Here is a 17,174-nt window from a genome sequence, read left to right as displayed (position 1 = left end):
GAACACGCGTGGAGTGTGTTGTTGATACCCAGACAATGGTCGTGGACAATGACCAGGATTGGAATGCTTCTTGAGGAATTCCACTATCGCAGCTAGTCTTTGTTAATTCTGAAATGTGGTGTGTGCAAGCACATGGAAATATGTGCTTACTTCTTTCATGTGCATGCATTTCACCCTGTGTCAAGAATTCAGACTAGCAGTGCTCAGGGCAATCCACATGAATAATTGATAAAGCATTCATGTGCCTTGCAGCAGAGCTCGGGACAGGTGGTAGCCAGGTCCATTGTTCAGGGTCATTGTAAGTGCACACTCACATACACATCATTGGTTTCTGTGTAAAGTTCAAGTTTTGTATAGAGAGTGAAAATTCAATCACAATCTGGAACCTAACATTAAAAAAAAAAAATAATGGATTCATGAAACTAATATAGGCTTTCATTTTCAAATTACCTCCAACTCAATTGTGCACTATTCAGCTATTACTCATATCAATGACACTTTTATCTGATACATAGTTTTTGAACTCACAGCATTGAGTCAGCAGCCAATGGATACTATACGCAATGCGACACGCCGCGTCTTGCGACAGATTTCGACCAATCACAGACCCGGAATTCCGGTGCGAACGCGAGGATAATCTTTTTAAACTCGACGCTAGACATGTCTCTGAATTTTGCTAGTTCCTGACCCGTATTGAAATGAAGATGAGAAAACTTGCCCTTATTGTGATACTATATACTTTAGCGGACATAGTCTTCACCATATTTTAGAGGGGCATGAAAGATTTCAGGTTAGTTTTTTGGCGTCAAACGTGAAGGAATATTTTTGAATACTATACCAAATTCGAGAGATATTTTGATATTCTATATTCTTCTTTTCCGTTTTATTTTGATCATGAGCATATTTGCTAATGTTTTCTCTTTCAGTCGATATTAAAAATGTCGAAAACTGACAAGAAATACTCGTTCTACACGGATTTATTCATGACCATGTATCTGCTCATTACGTATGCAAGCACCGCTCAGCCGTGCATACGACTTGAATAAATACGTGCGTTTTCGCTCGCGCTGCGGACTGACTGCATGTGGATGCAGTTTATGGTGTTAGTATTTTCCCCTATAGCGATGCATATGATATTTCACACGTGATGAAAGAGAATATATTAATATTATATGTATTGCTGTGAATGCAGGATTTTCACACTTTTGGAGGATGTACAGGTCTATAAAACTCATACGGCTAGGCCTAACGCAGATATGTACTACAATGCCAGTGTAATGGTTTAAAAGTCATGCCACTTTTTTACCATTATTAGACATGGATAACGCTAAGAATTATCTAAGCTAAACGTTGAGACTGTGTGAGACTGTGTAAATGTGTTAGACATGTACAAGCATAATCCGAACATGTTATTTTTAGGCTGATACAAGATTTGGCTGCAAAGTGATGTTAGTTTTTAAGATAGAGATGATTTCCGCGCCCATCTTCATAATGCAAAAGTATATGTATCGCTAAACGACTCCAGAGTATTAACGGTTAACACAATAGACAAAAAAAAATCATCTGCTTTCATTCATGTATAAGATTATGAATAACTTGGCCCCGAATATATGAAAGAGATGTTTAAGTACAAGACATCACCATACTCTCTCCGTAATCAAAACGATTTACAGTTACCACAGCCTAAAGCTAATTATTGTAAGAGATCATTGTCATACAGAGCTGCAGCAGCGTATAATAACATATACCTAATGATTTACGTCAACTTTCCTCTTTACCCGGTTTTAAGTTCAATTTAAACAGAACCGAAATCCTTTCCACTTGATTTTTTTTTGATGCTCCAAACCTATGAACAATATGTAATAATGTGGTATAATCATGTAGTCACAATGTAGTAATGTATGTACCGTTCTATTTGTGTTTGTGTTATATTTTATTCTGTTATCAGTCCCTGATTGTGTGAAATTTTTGTGACTGTGACAGGGCACCATGGAAGACCAGAAGTGACTATCATTGTCACTACTGAAAATGGGCTACCCTCCGTATGTTTTTCTTTTCTTGACCTATATGTATTGAATATGTTGATTTTTAGTACGGAAATAAAACAAAACAAAACAAAACAAAACAAAAACACAATCACGCAGAGGTGCAGTGTATGCCTTTTCATTTTGTAATTTCAGCAAGCCATGTACTCATTCCGGCCCTTGAATTCTCTTCCTCATGTAAAGAGCACAAAATAAAATGCAATGCGATTTCAAGTATTTAAGCATATTCTACTGATATGGACTGCTCACTGTATGTCCTGCATATTGCGTACAGCTTTCGTTATTTTCCGCAATTCCTTGACGCGTCATTAATAACAGAAAATGATATACACGTGTATCATTTTTTCCCCTTCATCGCTGACGCGTCAAAGAATTGTGGAAAAGACAAATACATGGAGCCTATTTGAAAATCGAGATAAATGCATATTTGATTTTTTTGTTGTTGCTAAGAACAGCGGCACCCAATAATTATTCAATAAAGCTTAATACCTTTTGTAATTCAAGTGATAATGACGAGAGAATGGTACATATTTCATTGAATCTGGACGTATTGTATGGGATGTGTGTGTGTGTGTGTATGTTGTTAGTAGGTGCAAGAGATACGTGCGTGAGTATTAATATTGTGGATTTTCTTTTCAACGAAAAGTTTGGTCCCATAGATCTATTCAATTGAAATTCCCTTTATTTCACGTTTACCTTTCCTTTATCACATTTATATAATATTGACTGGCCCTGAGGGAGGTACCAGAAAATATTGCCCAAACTGAAAGCATATTGCCCGAGTCGAAGACGAGGGCGATATGTTTTCAGTGCGGGCAATATTTATCTGGTACCTCCCGAAAGAAAGGCCAGTCAATATCATAATTATTACCTATCCCCCTAGGTAAATTAAGAAAATATGTAAATACGGCTATACACTATATATGATACAGATCAAGCCACATTTGACTACCTGTAGACCTTCAACATGTTGAAAAATTGTTCATCAATGTATATCATTCAACTCCAACTTCAAAGATACATGTAGTTGTAACAGGCAAACTTCAAACTTCTGAACGTTCTTACACTTTATTTTTACTTCTCTGTTTAAAGTTTGAGAGTTGTAAAACTGATGGTCACTGTGCAATTACTGATCACAAATGGACTAGTCATTGCCTAGTGCTGCTGTAAGTGGTCGACCTTGTATGAGTTGATTCATCAGCGTTCTTCTGCGGTGCGTGTAACTGACACCCTGGACGTCCTGGAATGTTTTCTTTTCGTGGTCGATCGGAATGTTTACGTTTAAAGCAGGGAGGTGGGGAGAGAGATTCCACTCTTTCTCTTCCCACCTTCCCCAAACCGGAAGATTGCACTGTTTGCTCACACTGTTACTGTTACCAGGGAGGTGTGAGAGAGACAGCGACGTGGCAAAAAGCATATTGACTGCTGACCTTTAACCCTGCAAAATAACAACTCCTGACCTTTAACCCTGCAAAATAACAACCGGAATTGCCTCGCAAAACTCCCTCGTATAGGTAATAATTATATAATATTGACTGGCCCTGAGGGAGGTACCAGAAAATATTGCCCAAACTGAAAGCATATTGCCCGAGTCGAAGACGAGGGCGATATGTTTTCAGTGCGGGCAATATTTATCTGGTACCTCCCGAAAGAAAGGCCAGTCAATATCATAATTATTACCTATCCCCCTAGGTAAATTAAGAAAATATGTAAATACGGCTATACACTATATATGATACAGATCAAGCCACATTTGACTACCTGTAGACCTTCAACATGTTGAAAAATTGTTCATCAATGTATATCATTCAACTCCAACTTCAAAGATACATGTAGTTGTAACAGGCAAACTTCAAACTTCTGAACGTTCTTACACTTTATTTTTACTTCTCTGTTTAAAGTTTGAGAGTTGTAAAACTGATGGTCACTGTGCAATTACTGATCACAAATGGACTAGTCATTGCCTAGTGCTGCTGTAAGTGGTCGACCTTGTATGAGTTGATTTATCAGCGTTCTTCTGCGGTGCGTGTAACTGACACCCTGGACGTCCTGGAATGTTTTCTTTTCGTGGTCGATCGGAATGTTTACGTTTAAAGCAGGGAGGTGGGGAGAGAGATTCCACTCTTTCTCTTCCCACCTCCCCCAAACCGGAAGATTGCACTGTTTGCTCACACTGTTACTGTTACCAGGGAGGTGTGAGAGAGACAGCGACGTGGCAAAAAGCATATTGACTGCTGACCTTTAACCCTGCAAAATAACAACTCCTGACCTTTAACCCTGCAAAATAACAACCGGAATTGCCTCGCAAAACTCCCTCGTATAGGTAATAATTGACAATATTGACTAGTCGGGAGCATGTGCTGAGTCATCAATGGAGATGGTATTCATACCTCTACAGTAATAGCACGAGCGGAATAGGCTAGTACCCATTTGATCCCCACAGTACTGTGTGGGACAATGCAATGTCTTTGATTGCACACTCTACACCAATATAGCTGACCCCACTGAAGAACCAGATACTGGCATTACATTACTTATTCAGCCTACAAATTCATAACTTAAAATTTTGACATCCTTAATCATCCTTCTGTGGCTATACTCTAATCAGCTTTTGATTGGGACTAATTTTTGAAGCTCCAGCCCCCTTCTGGGAAATGATAGGGAGGCAGATCGAAAATCGTATTGAGAAGCAATCGTACTGTTTAATTCACCTATTCTGTCTCTGAGACAAAACCATTGAGCACATGCAAGTTTGATGTTTTGTTTCTATTGTTATCAGGAATGGCATGTACTCATCAGCGCATCCGTGTCCATTTGTCTTTTGTTGTTGCAATTTTTGATTTTGCACCTTTGAAGAGAAAAACGTGAGTGATCATTCGGAGGTAAAGTTCATCTTTATGTTACCCTACCAATAAGAAAGAGAACAGAAGTTTCTTTAATTTGATATTTGTTTCATTTGATTCTATTGCAGTCTTGTGTGAAAATTCTGAACTTGAAAAAAAAGTGTTTACTTCCTTTCTTTCTTTTTTAACTGATTGCACCATCCCTCTAGAATCCTAATTGGGCTGTAGCACGCGCATGTCTGCGCTAGCATGTCCAATGTCTGTAGATTATGTAGAGTGCGTGTGTGTATGATATAAGTTCATAGTGCACTCACTTTAACTTTTTATTCGTTCTTTCCACATTTCCTCAGACGGAGACTTTGAACTCATTGTCCGTATTCCATTACAGTTGTGAAGGTCTTATTCACAAAGGGCAACTGAATGTCCTATATAAACACGTCGCCGTTGTAGAACAGTCGGCCATTTCGCACAGTGGGGCTTAATAATTTAAGGAACAAGGGAACAGGACGTTTGGTGACACATTATTATACCTGAGGTCAAAATGCGTCTGCTCGAAAAGCTCCTGATTTGCCTCGCTTTGACTGCAGTGATCTGTTTAGTCTCGGTTGCCGTCCGTGCAGATGATGATCAGCCCGTAGTTCGACTATCGACAGGAACAACGTTACGAGGAAAGCGAGTCAATTTGAGCCCTTACCAACTCAAAGACTTTCGCAAGAGTTTGTCCGTGTACACTCGTCTCCCCTATGCCGAGCCGCCGGTCGGAGAGTTGCGCTATGCGCTGCCCGTCCCCAAATCTCCGAGCGGGGACTTCGATGCTACTCGTGAGCCAGTGGCATGCCCCCAGATAAAGAGTCCTGACTTCTATCTTGACGTTGACTTGTCGGAAGATTGTCTTTACTTGGACGTGTTTGTACCCGAGCCCAAGGTAAATATATATATATATATATATATATATATATGAGATTAAAACCTAAAATGGCATTAAAACGCTTTATCCTGGCGAGGCCGGAAAGCGCATGTTTATATATATATATATATATATATATATATATATATACATTGGCGTATTTGTTGTAGCATCTGGTTAATCGAAGAAATGGGATCAATCTTTATGTTAATAATTTTATTTTTATAACTTTTTTTGTCAATAATAATAATAACAATGAAAATAATCACAGCATCAGTGGTAACTGAATTTAATACCCCATTCAGTCGGTCATGCCACGCAGTGCTTTAAAGCAAAATGTGCCTGATAGGTTCATCACACGACAGTATGTGATGCTCCCGCTTTTCTTATTTCCCTCCAACTTTACAGGGAGCAGTTTCTATAGAAACTGGACTTGGGATTTATTTCTAGTTGAAATCAAACACGGCACAATTAGTGTCGCCGTCAATTTGAGTTCCATCCTTCGATGCTGAAAGTGATTTGCATTTGTAGATTACGGTTTTCGTTTGATTCTTCGAGCTGCGGTTTACAATAAACTTATGGCTCGTCTTATTCGAAGTTCGTCCTCGGCAGCGAAGTTTTCCTGCCACCAAAATCAGACGAGCTGAAGCATCCGGGCCGGCATGGAGCTGTTCTATCGGAATGAATCAGTAAGCCCAGATGCGGTGATTTAATTTTGTGCCCTAACTTAACGACATGATGAATGAGAACTTATATCAGGCGAGTTGGTTTCTTGAAACTATTATTCTTCCATCAAGCCAACGTCTGCAGCCGTGATGTTTTGGATTCACGGCGGCGGGTACCAGGCTGGCGCAGGTTTTGTTCCAGAATTATCACCGACGTTTCTGGCCGCCAGTGGAGAAGTCATTGTGGTGACGATAAACTACAGACTTGGACCCTTGGGCTTTTTAACGACAGGTGAGTTGAGAAGATTCAATACAAACTGCTGACAACTATTTACAGTTTTAAAGAGACTCTCAACTTCGTCTCCAAGTAGACTTGGGGCAGCACCGTCACAGTAGAAAGCATCTGACATTATTACTCCAGCGCCTCACACAAAATGTTTGCGATTTGAAATCGATTGAAAATTTATCTTTTTATTAAGCTATGTGAAGATTGCATAAGGTTTCCCTTTACGTGGACGAAATCTTAATGCAATTTAGAACGATCACAAGACATGCGTTATACTGCTGCAATGCTTTCGTTCATTCTTTTTTCTTTCTTTTTAAGCAGAAAAATAATTATATTGCATGAATTGTTTGTAAGGAATCCAACTCTCACTAAATACTATAGATGCAGTACTGCACATAAATACCCACATAAACCCACATACCCATTAATGCAGTCTGAAGTATAAGAGATGCGAACCTTATCTAAATTTGAACACTGCTTAAAATAGTTTCTTAATTGCTTTATTAGATCCCATTTGTGCATCGTCCTACATGCTATTACAATGTATCTGATATTGTGTATGAATGGCTTAGATGAATACAAACACCTTAGAATGAATGTTCCATAATAATTGATTCAGTTAAATCACCTCATTATGTAATACGCCTATCTTGACTACCAGTATGTAGTCTGTTGGTTTTTGTTCTTCCGTTTTTACTTTTACAGGAAACGATGACATCCCTGGTAACCTTGGGCTTTGGGATCAGCGTCAGGCTATGCTGTGGGTTCAACAAAATATCGCAGGTACCCCTCGGAAACTCTACGGCTAAGGTTTATTCTGTGCTGATTTAATCGTTAATAGTCTGTTTTGATACTTAAGAAATGTTCTGTAATAGCCACGTAAAAGCCATGTAAAACTTTGTTTCGTGTCATTTTATGGATAAATGCTGGGGGATATTATTGGAATCGACTGATTTAGTGAGTATTTGACTGCATGGTTCGAAATCAGCATAGAATCACATAAAAGTATAAATCTAGCCTTTTTTATATTCCATTTTCTCCTAATGTTAATCACGTAAGATCCGACTACCCCGCAAATGTAATGAAATTATCAAAATGATGTTTTACATTTCCCTCATCTCTATACGCGTTTGTGGCGAATTACGCATAGTCTTGAGTTAGGTTGACAAAGATTGGCAGTGTCAACCACACCAATAAGCTGATTTTGTTTTTTTTACCTAATTCCGAAATTGTGAATGCAAGGGAATAAAATTGTTTTGGTAGCAGAAATCATGAACCACATAAGACATCGATTTATTTTCCTGAACATAAGGCTTACTTACAGGGGGCATTTCACGAAGCGTTGTCTGACATCTTTACTATCAGCCTATTAGATTCAAGGGTTTCAGTAGCTTAACACAGTTTGTCAGAAAAATATTTGACCAAACGCTTCAAATTGCCCCCATCCCAAGGAGTGTAATTTTGCTCACCATATTTTATTTCGTCCCTCCTCCTGGCTAGCGTTTGGTGGCGATCCGAGTCGAGTTACCATCTTTGGGGAAAGTGCTGGATCTGGCAGCGTCAACTTGCACATGTTGTCGACAATGAGCGCGGGACTCTTTGCTCGAGCCATCTTGCAGGTTTGAAAATAATTATTCCTTTCTTCCCGGTCCCTTCTCTTCCCTTTCTCTCCCGCCACAACCTCATAATATCAGGGCCACTCGCTTATATTGGTTGCAGAAAACAACTCACTATCTATCTATCTATCTATCTATATCTAACATGTCTAACTATCTATCTTTATATCTATCTCACACCTATACATTACATATCTAATATGTAACATTGTAATTTATCAAAATATTACGTATCATCGAAATTTGGCAACAAATTCATTCATTCATGCATCTATCTACCTACACTATCTATCTATGTGTTACTTGGCTTGATATCTCTCTGGCAAAAGTGGAAATATGATGCAAAATTAGGGTTAACAAAATGATAAACCCTACAAACATGCAAACACTTTCTTTAATCATTAATGCCCTCTTATCAATGTCCTGTGTAGATTCTACGCCTGAAATTTGTACATGCGTAAATGTACATGTTTTTCAGTAATGTCAACAAATATTTTTTCTATCATTTCTTTTATCTTTATTTTTTTCTTTTGTTATGTTGATTTCCTTTCTTTTGTTGATTAGTAATAGTTTGAATTAGGCATATTCTCACAACGGGTTAAACGTTATCACACTTGCAATTCAATTAATTCAATTCAATTCAATTCACTTCGATCTGATTGCTCACCTTGAGTACATAATTGTCTCTTCAAGAAACAAAGTCAAACAAACTGAAACACGGAATGTATTTAACATTTCCAACAATTTCAATGTCGATTCACTATTCAGAAAGGTCACAGTATTTATAGTCAACTCACAGTATTTTTCTTTGTTACCACAATGTACTGATTTTGTGTTACTATGTGTCTGTAGGTCCTAGAGGTTTTGTGTTGTTGGAAATGAAATAAAATGAAATGAAATTGAGAATGAAATGTATTTGTATCAAAGCTAAAGTTTTTTACATGAAGAGGAAGAGAATTATGAATATTGTTATGAATTAGTACCTCGTATGTTCATGTTCATTTCGTTTTTTTGTTTCGATTTTGTGGGGTTTTTTTTTGTCTCGATAAGAGCGGCGCCATCAATGATTTTTGGAGTCACCATGGTAACAAGGATGATGCTGCCGCTATGGCTTTTGACTTCGGGAAGGCAGTTGGATGTGAGACCAGCGTGTCCGCCGAACTGGTCACGTGTCTTCGGGGCAAGACATTCGAGGACTTTGGGGAGGTTTACAACGTAAGGCAAGCCGATACACATCCAAATAACAAAGATGCGTAAATATCTTGGCACGCGCATACACACACACACACACACACACACACACACACACATAGAAAACAACAACAAACAAACAAACACATAAATGATAAAAACGAAACGCCAGAAAGCAACACAATCCACGGAAGAAAAAAAAAACACAAACGGCTAACCACATATCCAAAGATAATTGCACTTACATTCAAACATGTTCTAATCATTTTACGTTGATTTATCAACACATTATGGCACCTTGCTTATGTGGTTAGTTAAATGTGCCCCGTGTGCTCGTTTGCTTTTTCAGTGCTAAAGGACTAATCTTGGTCTAACATAGATGCAGCCTCCTTTTTTCTTCTCTTTTTCAAACTCTGTATTATGTGTTATATTATCTTATTCTGATTTCCATTAGTATAATATTCCACTAGTGTAATCAACAATAATACCTCTCCTGCAAAAGAGTGCTAATGATGGTTTCTTCGTTAAATCGATCAGAAGACTCAGCAAACAGTGTGGCGATATATGGATTTTTACTTGAGATACCTGCGTACGTCGCAATTTACGTATACAGTGGACTCCCGTTATAACGAAGTCCTCGGGACCGGCAGTTTTCTTTCGTTATATCGAAATTTCGTTACAACTGAACAAAAACAATAAATATAGATAAAGTGGATGATATGTTGTGACCTTAATTTTTCCTTCGTTGTGACCGGAATTTCGTTTTAATGGTATTCGTTATAACGGGAGTGCACTGTATAGGTTGTTTACCACGACCTTCTCTCCTTCTTCTTAAAGTTAACCTCGGGTCCTACACGGCCACTTCCTGTTGGACGACCCCTTCAAGCTCGCGAAGCAGGGTTCGTTCAATCCAGGCGAAGTTCTCCTGGGCTGTCTTCAAGACGAAGGGACGCTGTTCATCATTCCTTCATTTGCCGGCAAAGAGGGCCACGACCGCCCCGTGTTCAGCAGGTCGGATTTCGCCAACCTTGTCGGTGCTCTGTACTCGACTACGGATAGCGCAGTTGCCGACTCGACAACATTCGTGTACTCTTCGGCAGAGATGGTAAAGACCACAGACTTGTTGCAAATGAGAGTGAAACCCAAATGTTAATACCATATCATAATGGATTTAGTAAATGAAGCAGTTTAGATAGAACATATCAGTTAAGATTGAGGAAAACCCGAACCATCCATTTGACTGCGATGAACTTGTAAAGTTTCGGTAAAGCCATCGCTGGATGAGCAGACTACAACACTTGTTGACGTCACTGCAGGACAATGATATCTCAGCTATTTCAAAACTAAGTTTCATTAAAAAAAAATACTTTTAGAACTGTATGCTCTTTAACATTTCATAAGTGGCTTCTTATTATCTCGCAAAGAGTTGAAAGCTGAATCCTTATCTTGTCAAATACTATACCATCCCTTTAATTATAATGGTCGTCATTACAATTGTCATTATCATCATCATCTTTATTATTCTAAATGTAATCAAAATCTATAGTAGATTGATGTATACGTTCTGTTCAATCTAATCTATGGACATTTTTTTTTTCTCTCTCTCATTCTTAGCTCCAGAGTGCCGAGTCGGACCACGTAGAGGGCGTTATTCACTTTCTCGGTGACGTCAACATGATGTGTCCCACATTCGCACTGGCCGACGACCTCGCTGGGGCGGGTAGAACCGTGTTTGCCTTCGTGATGGACCATGTGCCCTCACACTCCCTGTGGGGAAGCAACTACACGTGGTTAGGGGCCGCCCACGGGGAGGACATCATCTACGTTTTCGGCACCCCTTTCGCTCTCAGCACCGAACCCGGAGAAGACGACGGATACAACCTGATCGGTCGCTTCGAGGGCGACGCGGAAGTAGAAATCTCGATGCAGATGGTACGATACTGGTCCAACTTCGCCAAAACTGGGTATGGATGCCTCATTTTCAATCTTACCATGCACTAGCCTATATAGGCCTCAGAGAGTCTGTCTCGCTTACTGTATGCGGTCTTGTTTGTTTGTTTGTTTGTTCATTTCCATCTAAGAAGATGGCTGGATAGCCCATATTCAGCTACGTTAAGCTGGTCTTCCATGGGGTCCAGTTGGAGGTGAGGTGGGACCACTTCACCGGGTTAAACACCCTGCTCTTTGCGATGGATGAATGAAGTGGGATCTTTTTAGTGCATGAGTTGTGACTCTCTCATACACGGGACCTTCATTTTATGTCCTATCCGAGGGACAGAGTGTTTTGCCTCTTGTTAGAGGGGACGGTATGCTTACACACAACATTGCTCAGTCCAGACTCGGGTTCGAACCCGGGCCGCGTGATCGTGAAGCAGACGCGCTACCGACTGAGCCAACTCACCGTAACGGTCCTCCCAGCAGTTGTACATTTTATAAAAGTGGCGTCACAGTCATACTGTCCCGAAATTAAAAGAATATGGCAATACGAACTTGGAACTATAAATTACATTTGAAGTTGGCCCCGAACATGGTCCAAAGCCAATCAACAGCAGAAGGAAATTATATGCTTACAGACTGTCACACGATAAAGCAACCGAAACACACACGAAGAATGCAACGTAGATGTGAATCTTATATCGAAGTTTACACACTGTATACACGTTGAGTATAAGATGTGAATGAGGTACGCCTATCTTTGTCATTACAGTGTATGCGTAATATCCCATCGGATCATTAGTCTATACAATATTCATCTCCCATTCGTATCACACAGCGACCCAAATACTCCGTCGAGGAGCAGCGAAGATTCGACGCCGAGCTACCCGAGCTGGCCCAGGTTCTCCACTCTGGAGCCCGCCCACAAGAGATTGTCTAAAGGTTTCGAGAACCGGGCGGGCAGGGGCAATGCCAAGACCTGCTACTATCTTAAGGAGCTTCTACCTTCTCTCCGTGAAATGGCAGGTAGGTCCTGATAACGACCCGGGATATGATTATCCTTCGCTCCATTCCCTGATTCACAAAAGCACTGCAATGCACTTCCATTAACACTATAGTATTTATTTCATTCGCATTTTATTGTCTATATAGCACTATAAAAAAAAAAGCGCATGAGAATTGTTTACTGTATGCGGGCATTCTTGGTTTTGTGTAGGCCTACGTTTATCTTATTCTTGTGTGTGTGTGTGTGTGTGTGTGTGTGTGTGTAGAAGCTCCTTTACTGTTACCTCCGCTAGTGATAGGTGAAACCTACGGCCGGCGGAGGTTATGTTTTCGGTTCCGTATGTTTGTTTGTCTGTCTGTCTGTCTATGTACAAGATAACTCGAGAACGGATTGCACAAAATTTGCAGGGTGTATTCATAATGAGGTCAGAAAAAAATCCGATTGAAGTTTGGGGTCATGAGGTCAAAGTTCATATGTGTCATAAGAGACATATATTACCATTGTATGTATGTAAGTTTTGTTGCTGTCTGTGTGTGCGATTGTGTGCGTATGATTTGTTTTATGTTCCCTCTGTTTCTCAAGCAATTTCTCTTCCCATCGTTTCGTTTGACTGTTACTACTATTCACTGTGCACGAGGGGACTGCATTCTCTAAGCTTGGCTTTTTAGCATTTCCCCAGATTTCCGCCACCTTTCCATTGATACGATTCGAAGAAAGTTTGTCTGTTCATTTTGTTAAACTATGTTTTGTGTCATTGTAAAAATGAAGAGGAATTGCATTAATTTCGCTTCAATATGCAAAACTCATTTTGCACTCTATTCTTTTTTTTTTGTATATGCAAATGTCATATTGTATAGTCTATACCTTTGTCGGAAATAAAATGAAATGAATTGAAATGAAATGACATGAAATGAAATAAAGGAGGTGAAATAAGCTTAATCTCCCATAGACAGAAAAATCCGTCCGTTCAGAGGAGTTTTAGAACATTTCATTTTTTGTTTTTGTTTACTTTTACATTCCTTCTCCGATTTCGTGAAGACAGACGTAGTTTCCGCGGAGCAATTCCTTGGCAATAAAATACAAACTGATCTTTCGGTCACAATCTTCCAATACCTCAAGAACGAATAATTTTGGATTTTAACCAAACTTTCAGGGTGTGTTTATAATGAAGTAAAGAGAAACGATTTAATTTCGGGGCCATGAGGTCAAATGTAAAAGGTCATATGGGTCATAAAGAAGATGAAGTAAGCTTAATTTCCAAATAACGAAAAAAAACGAATGCAAAATCTGATTCCACCAAATTTGCACGGTCTGTCAATAATGAAATAAGAAACAATCAATTTTCGGGTCATGAGGTCAGTGGTAAAAGTCATAAGGGTTATAAAGGACATATAATAAGCTTAATCTCTCGTTAGTAGATCAGATTTTCACTCAACTTGCTTACCAAAATGCATTGTGTAGATGTCCCTGTTTATGCATCTAAGTTTGTGTAGATGATGATGCATGAAAACTGGTATTTTCTAATCATAGCTGTTTGGTGGAGGTCTGCAGCTATCTCGGAGTACTCCTGCAGTTTATTCGTTGTTTACTTTTCTTTGAGGGAGTATTACTCATGTACTATAAATTGATATAAGAAAACTTGGTATCATACAGTATTTATAATAATACTTGTATAGTTCTGTGTGTGTGTGTGTGTGTGTGTGTGTGTGTGTGTGTGTTTGTGTGTATGTGTGTGTGTGCTTTGGGTTCACTTCAGTACATGTACTACCTTGCATGCTTCTTTCTCCTGGCAAAACATTGGGCCAACATAAAAATGTGATTCCGGTAACATACATCTATGTTCATGTTTGAACATGTATATAGGCCTACATGTAATCTATCATTTTTGAAGCGCCATGAGCACTGAAAGGTGGACCTGTGCGCTATACAAGTAGCCACTATTACCATTATCATTACTATTTTTTCTTCCTCTCTCTCCTCCATACAGCCGAGAACTCCCGCCTGAAGGCGCTCTTGGAGGAAAAAGTGTCAGCCGACAGCGCGAAGTCGTGTCTGAACGAGAAGAACTGTCCTTGATAGGCCTATGCATCTATTCAATTTCAATTCAGATGATCACTTTATTTCCAATAGCATATTTTTGTTGATACAAGTTCAAGAAAAACAAAACGTATAATGTAATGCAACAAATATATATATATATATATATATATATACACATATATATAATAGTAATAATGGTATATATATATATATATATATATAATAGTAATAATGGTATATATATATATATATATATATAATAGTAATAATGGTATATATATATATATATATATATATATACCAGTACAGAAAAGATGATGAAGTAAGGAAGGGTAAGAAGACGTGTGTATACGTCGAAAATTTGGTTTGAATAAATAGCTCTGTTGGACTAAAATGCATTACTACCCTACTTCGTCATCTTTTCTATATTGTATATGATATATGATATATATATATATATATATATATATATATTATTATTTTTATTATTATTACTATTATTCAAAATTAATCAAATATTGTTCAAAATAATTGTATTATTGAAATATTAAAAAGAAAAGATTGATCATTGAAGATTTGTGGTATTCGAGAGGAGTCTTCACTCTCAGTATTAGTCGACTAATTTTTGAAATATTGCATCTGTTGATAGAAGTATTAGAACCTTTGTCACATTCCATGTATTTTCATATCTTCTTGAAATATTTGCAAACGTATTCCGTAATAAAGTGCATTTGGATTTTAGTTTTTACTTCTTTTTTTTACAAGGATAGACTTATATTTGTAAAACAACTTATTTTTCTTTTTGGTTGATCCTAAAGGAAAATTTGAAATCCATGGTAATCTTGAAATCTTTTTATAATAATTCTTTACCTTTTGCCTAGGGACAACTAAATTATTCTAAAAAAATTTCAAATGATACATTTACATCGACATTATCACAAACAAAAGACCAGTCCGTTTCATCCAAGCAGTGTTAAACACTCAGCATTTCTGATGTAATGTTACGTCTTTCAAAGAACACTTGTTACATTTACAAGAGTTTCAGTAGTGTAAATGTGAATGAAGGATAGCGATCAGCTAAATAAGAAAGTATCATGCCAGACTCAGGAAGAGGGAGACGATTATTATGAAAATACACGTATTATCAATGAGAGTTGCAGATTGACCACTAACACGAGTGGGCTTAGAGAGGAGAGAAAGAAAGGAAGCATTTGAGACGTAAAATCTTTTTTTTTTTTTAAATTACGAGCAATCAATCATATTTCAGTAAATCAACATTAAAATCTCACATAGAGAAAGAATTCCTGCTGTGAAATCTACCGACATAGAGTAAAAAAAAAATCATGAATATTTGACTTCAGGGAACTATAACAAATACCAATCCAAATATGTTTATCACTTGAAATGATCAACTCAGTAAAAAGTGACTCGGCGGTGTTATTCATGCGACACAAGTTATCAGGAATTACATAATCGTTTATATATAGATATACTTTATATTATATATATATATATATATATATATATATATATATATACATACATACATATATGTATATATATATATATATATATATATACATATATGTATATATATATCCCTAGTTGGCACCTTAGGGAGACATATTGGGGAGAAGTGTCTTCATTAGGGAGACAACTGGTCATTAAGGAGACAATTTTCGTGTCTCCATTGCGTAAATTGCCATTGAACATGTATTTTAAAATTTGCATATAAAACAAATGGAAATGTCTTCCAAATGACCCATCTAGGAGTATATATATACATTATGTATTAAGTATATGCACTCCGACTCCACCACCAATTTTATCTTGAGTATTCTTTACACAAAATCATAACCAGAGAGATCAGTTAAATGATAATTATCAGACCACAAGATTTCACTGAATCCGATCATAGGACTGAATTTTTCATAATCTAATTTTCACATCACAGAGTACTGTGTCCGGGTCTCCCCCTTCTCTTTCACACATGGTATTGAATTGACATGATTGAATTTGACTGCCGTGATTGTTTTCAGAATACATTCTAGCCATAGAACGACCGAAAATCTTTTGATGCCTTGATGATTTTCTGCACATAAGATTTTTGCAAGAGTCATACTGTGCACTCCCGTTATAACGAAGTCATTGGGACTGCTGTCTCCTTCGAAATGCCGTTATAGCCGAACAGTAAAGTACTAGTGAAATATGATGATTTTAGAATTTGAATGTCTACTTCGTTGTTACGAGCGTTTCGTTATAACCGTGTTTGTTATATAAATGGTAATGGACTGTATTACAATTAACCGATCACATGTCTAGCAAATATTGCAAATGTGGTATTGGTTTGTGCGTTATCCTTTAATGGAAAAAAGCAGTGAACGGAGAAGTTTAAGTAGGTTTGGAGTTTCACGCAAGCCAAAGGTGGACAGATCAAAATGAAACATGTAGAATTACTAGGCCTAAAATGACAACAATGATGCGTGAAGATTTCATGAACGCTAACCACCTTAGACCGTACTTCTCGACGATGAATTCATGAAATATGCCAAAAGAATAAAAAATCTGTTACGGTTATTTTGAGGTCGACATGGACATAATTTTATGACAAGTACAAAATTAAACATAAGTGAGGCACGT

At 37.9% G+C, this 17,174-nt stretch overlaps 1 protein-coding gene across 1 annotated transcript; it reads left to right on the top strand.

Annotated features, from left to right (window-relative positions):
• Positions 1-5,391: 5,391 nt before the first annotated feature.
• Positions 5,392-14,570, top strand: LOC139723435 (acetylcholinesterase-like). The gene is made up of 9 exons (XM_071634679.1): positions 5,392-5,813; positions 6,593-6,752; positions 7,452-7,529; positions 8,247-8,365; positions 9,413-9,577; positions 10,440-10,658; positions 11,168-11,517; positions 12,327-12,514; positions 14,482-14,570. The coding sequence occupies exons 1-9, from the start codon at positions 5,430-5,432 to the stop codon at positions 14,568-14,570; spliced, it is 1,752 nt and encodes a 583-aa protein (XP_071490780.1). The 5' UTR covers positions 5,392-5,429.
• Positions 14,571-17,174: the final 2,604 nt, after the last annotated feature.

This window comes from Diadema antillarum, unplaced genomic scaffold (genome assembly GCF_040938485.1).
Source record: "Diadema antillarum isolate AM-2024a unplaced genomic scaffold, OU_Dant_1.0 scf00000191, whole genome shotgun sequence".
Lineage (NCBI taxonomy): Eukaryota > Metazoa > Echinodermata > Echinoidea > Diadematoida > Diadematidae > Diadema > Diadema antillarum.
This window is presented reverse-complemented; position numbering and strand designations above follow the sequence as displayed.

Bases quoted from the DNA above. Each gene is read 5' to 3' on its own strand.
- LOC139723435 (XM_071634679.1), top strand. From the start codon at position 5,430: ATGCGTCTGCTCGAAAAGCTCCTGATTTGCCTCGCTTTGACTGCAGTG. The intron at 9,578-10,439 runs GTAAGGCAAGCC...GACCCCTTCAAG, and splicing joins ACTTTGGGGAGGTTTACAAC to CTCGCGAAGCAGGGTTCGTT. The intron at 12,515-14,481 runs GTAGGTCCTGAT...TCCTCCATACAG, and splicing joins TTCTCTCCGTGAAATGGCAG to CCGAGAACTCCCGCCTGAAG.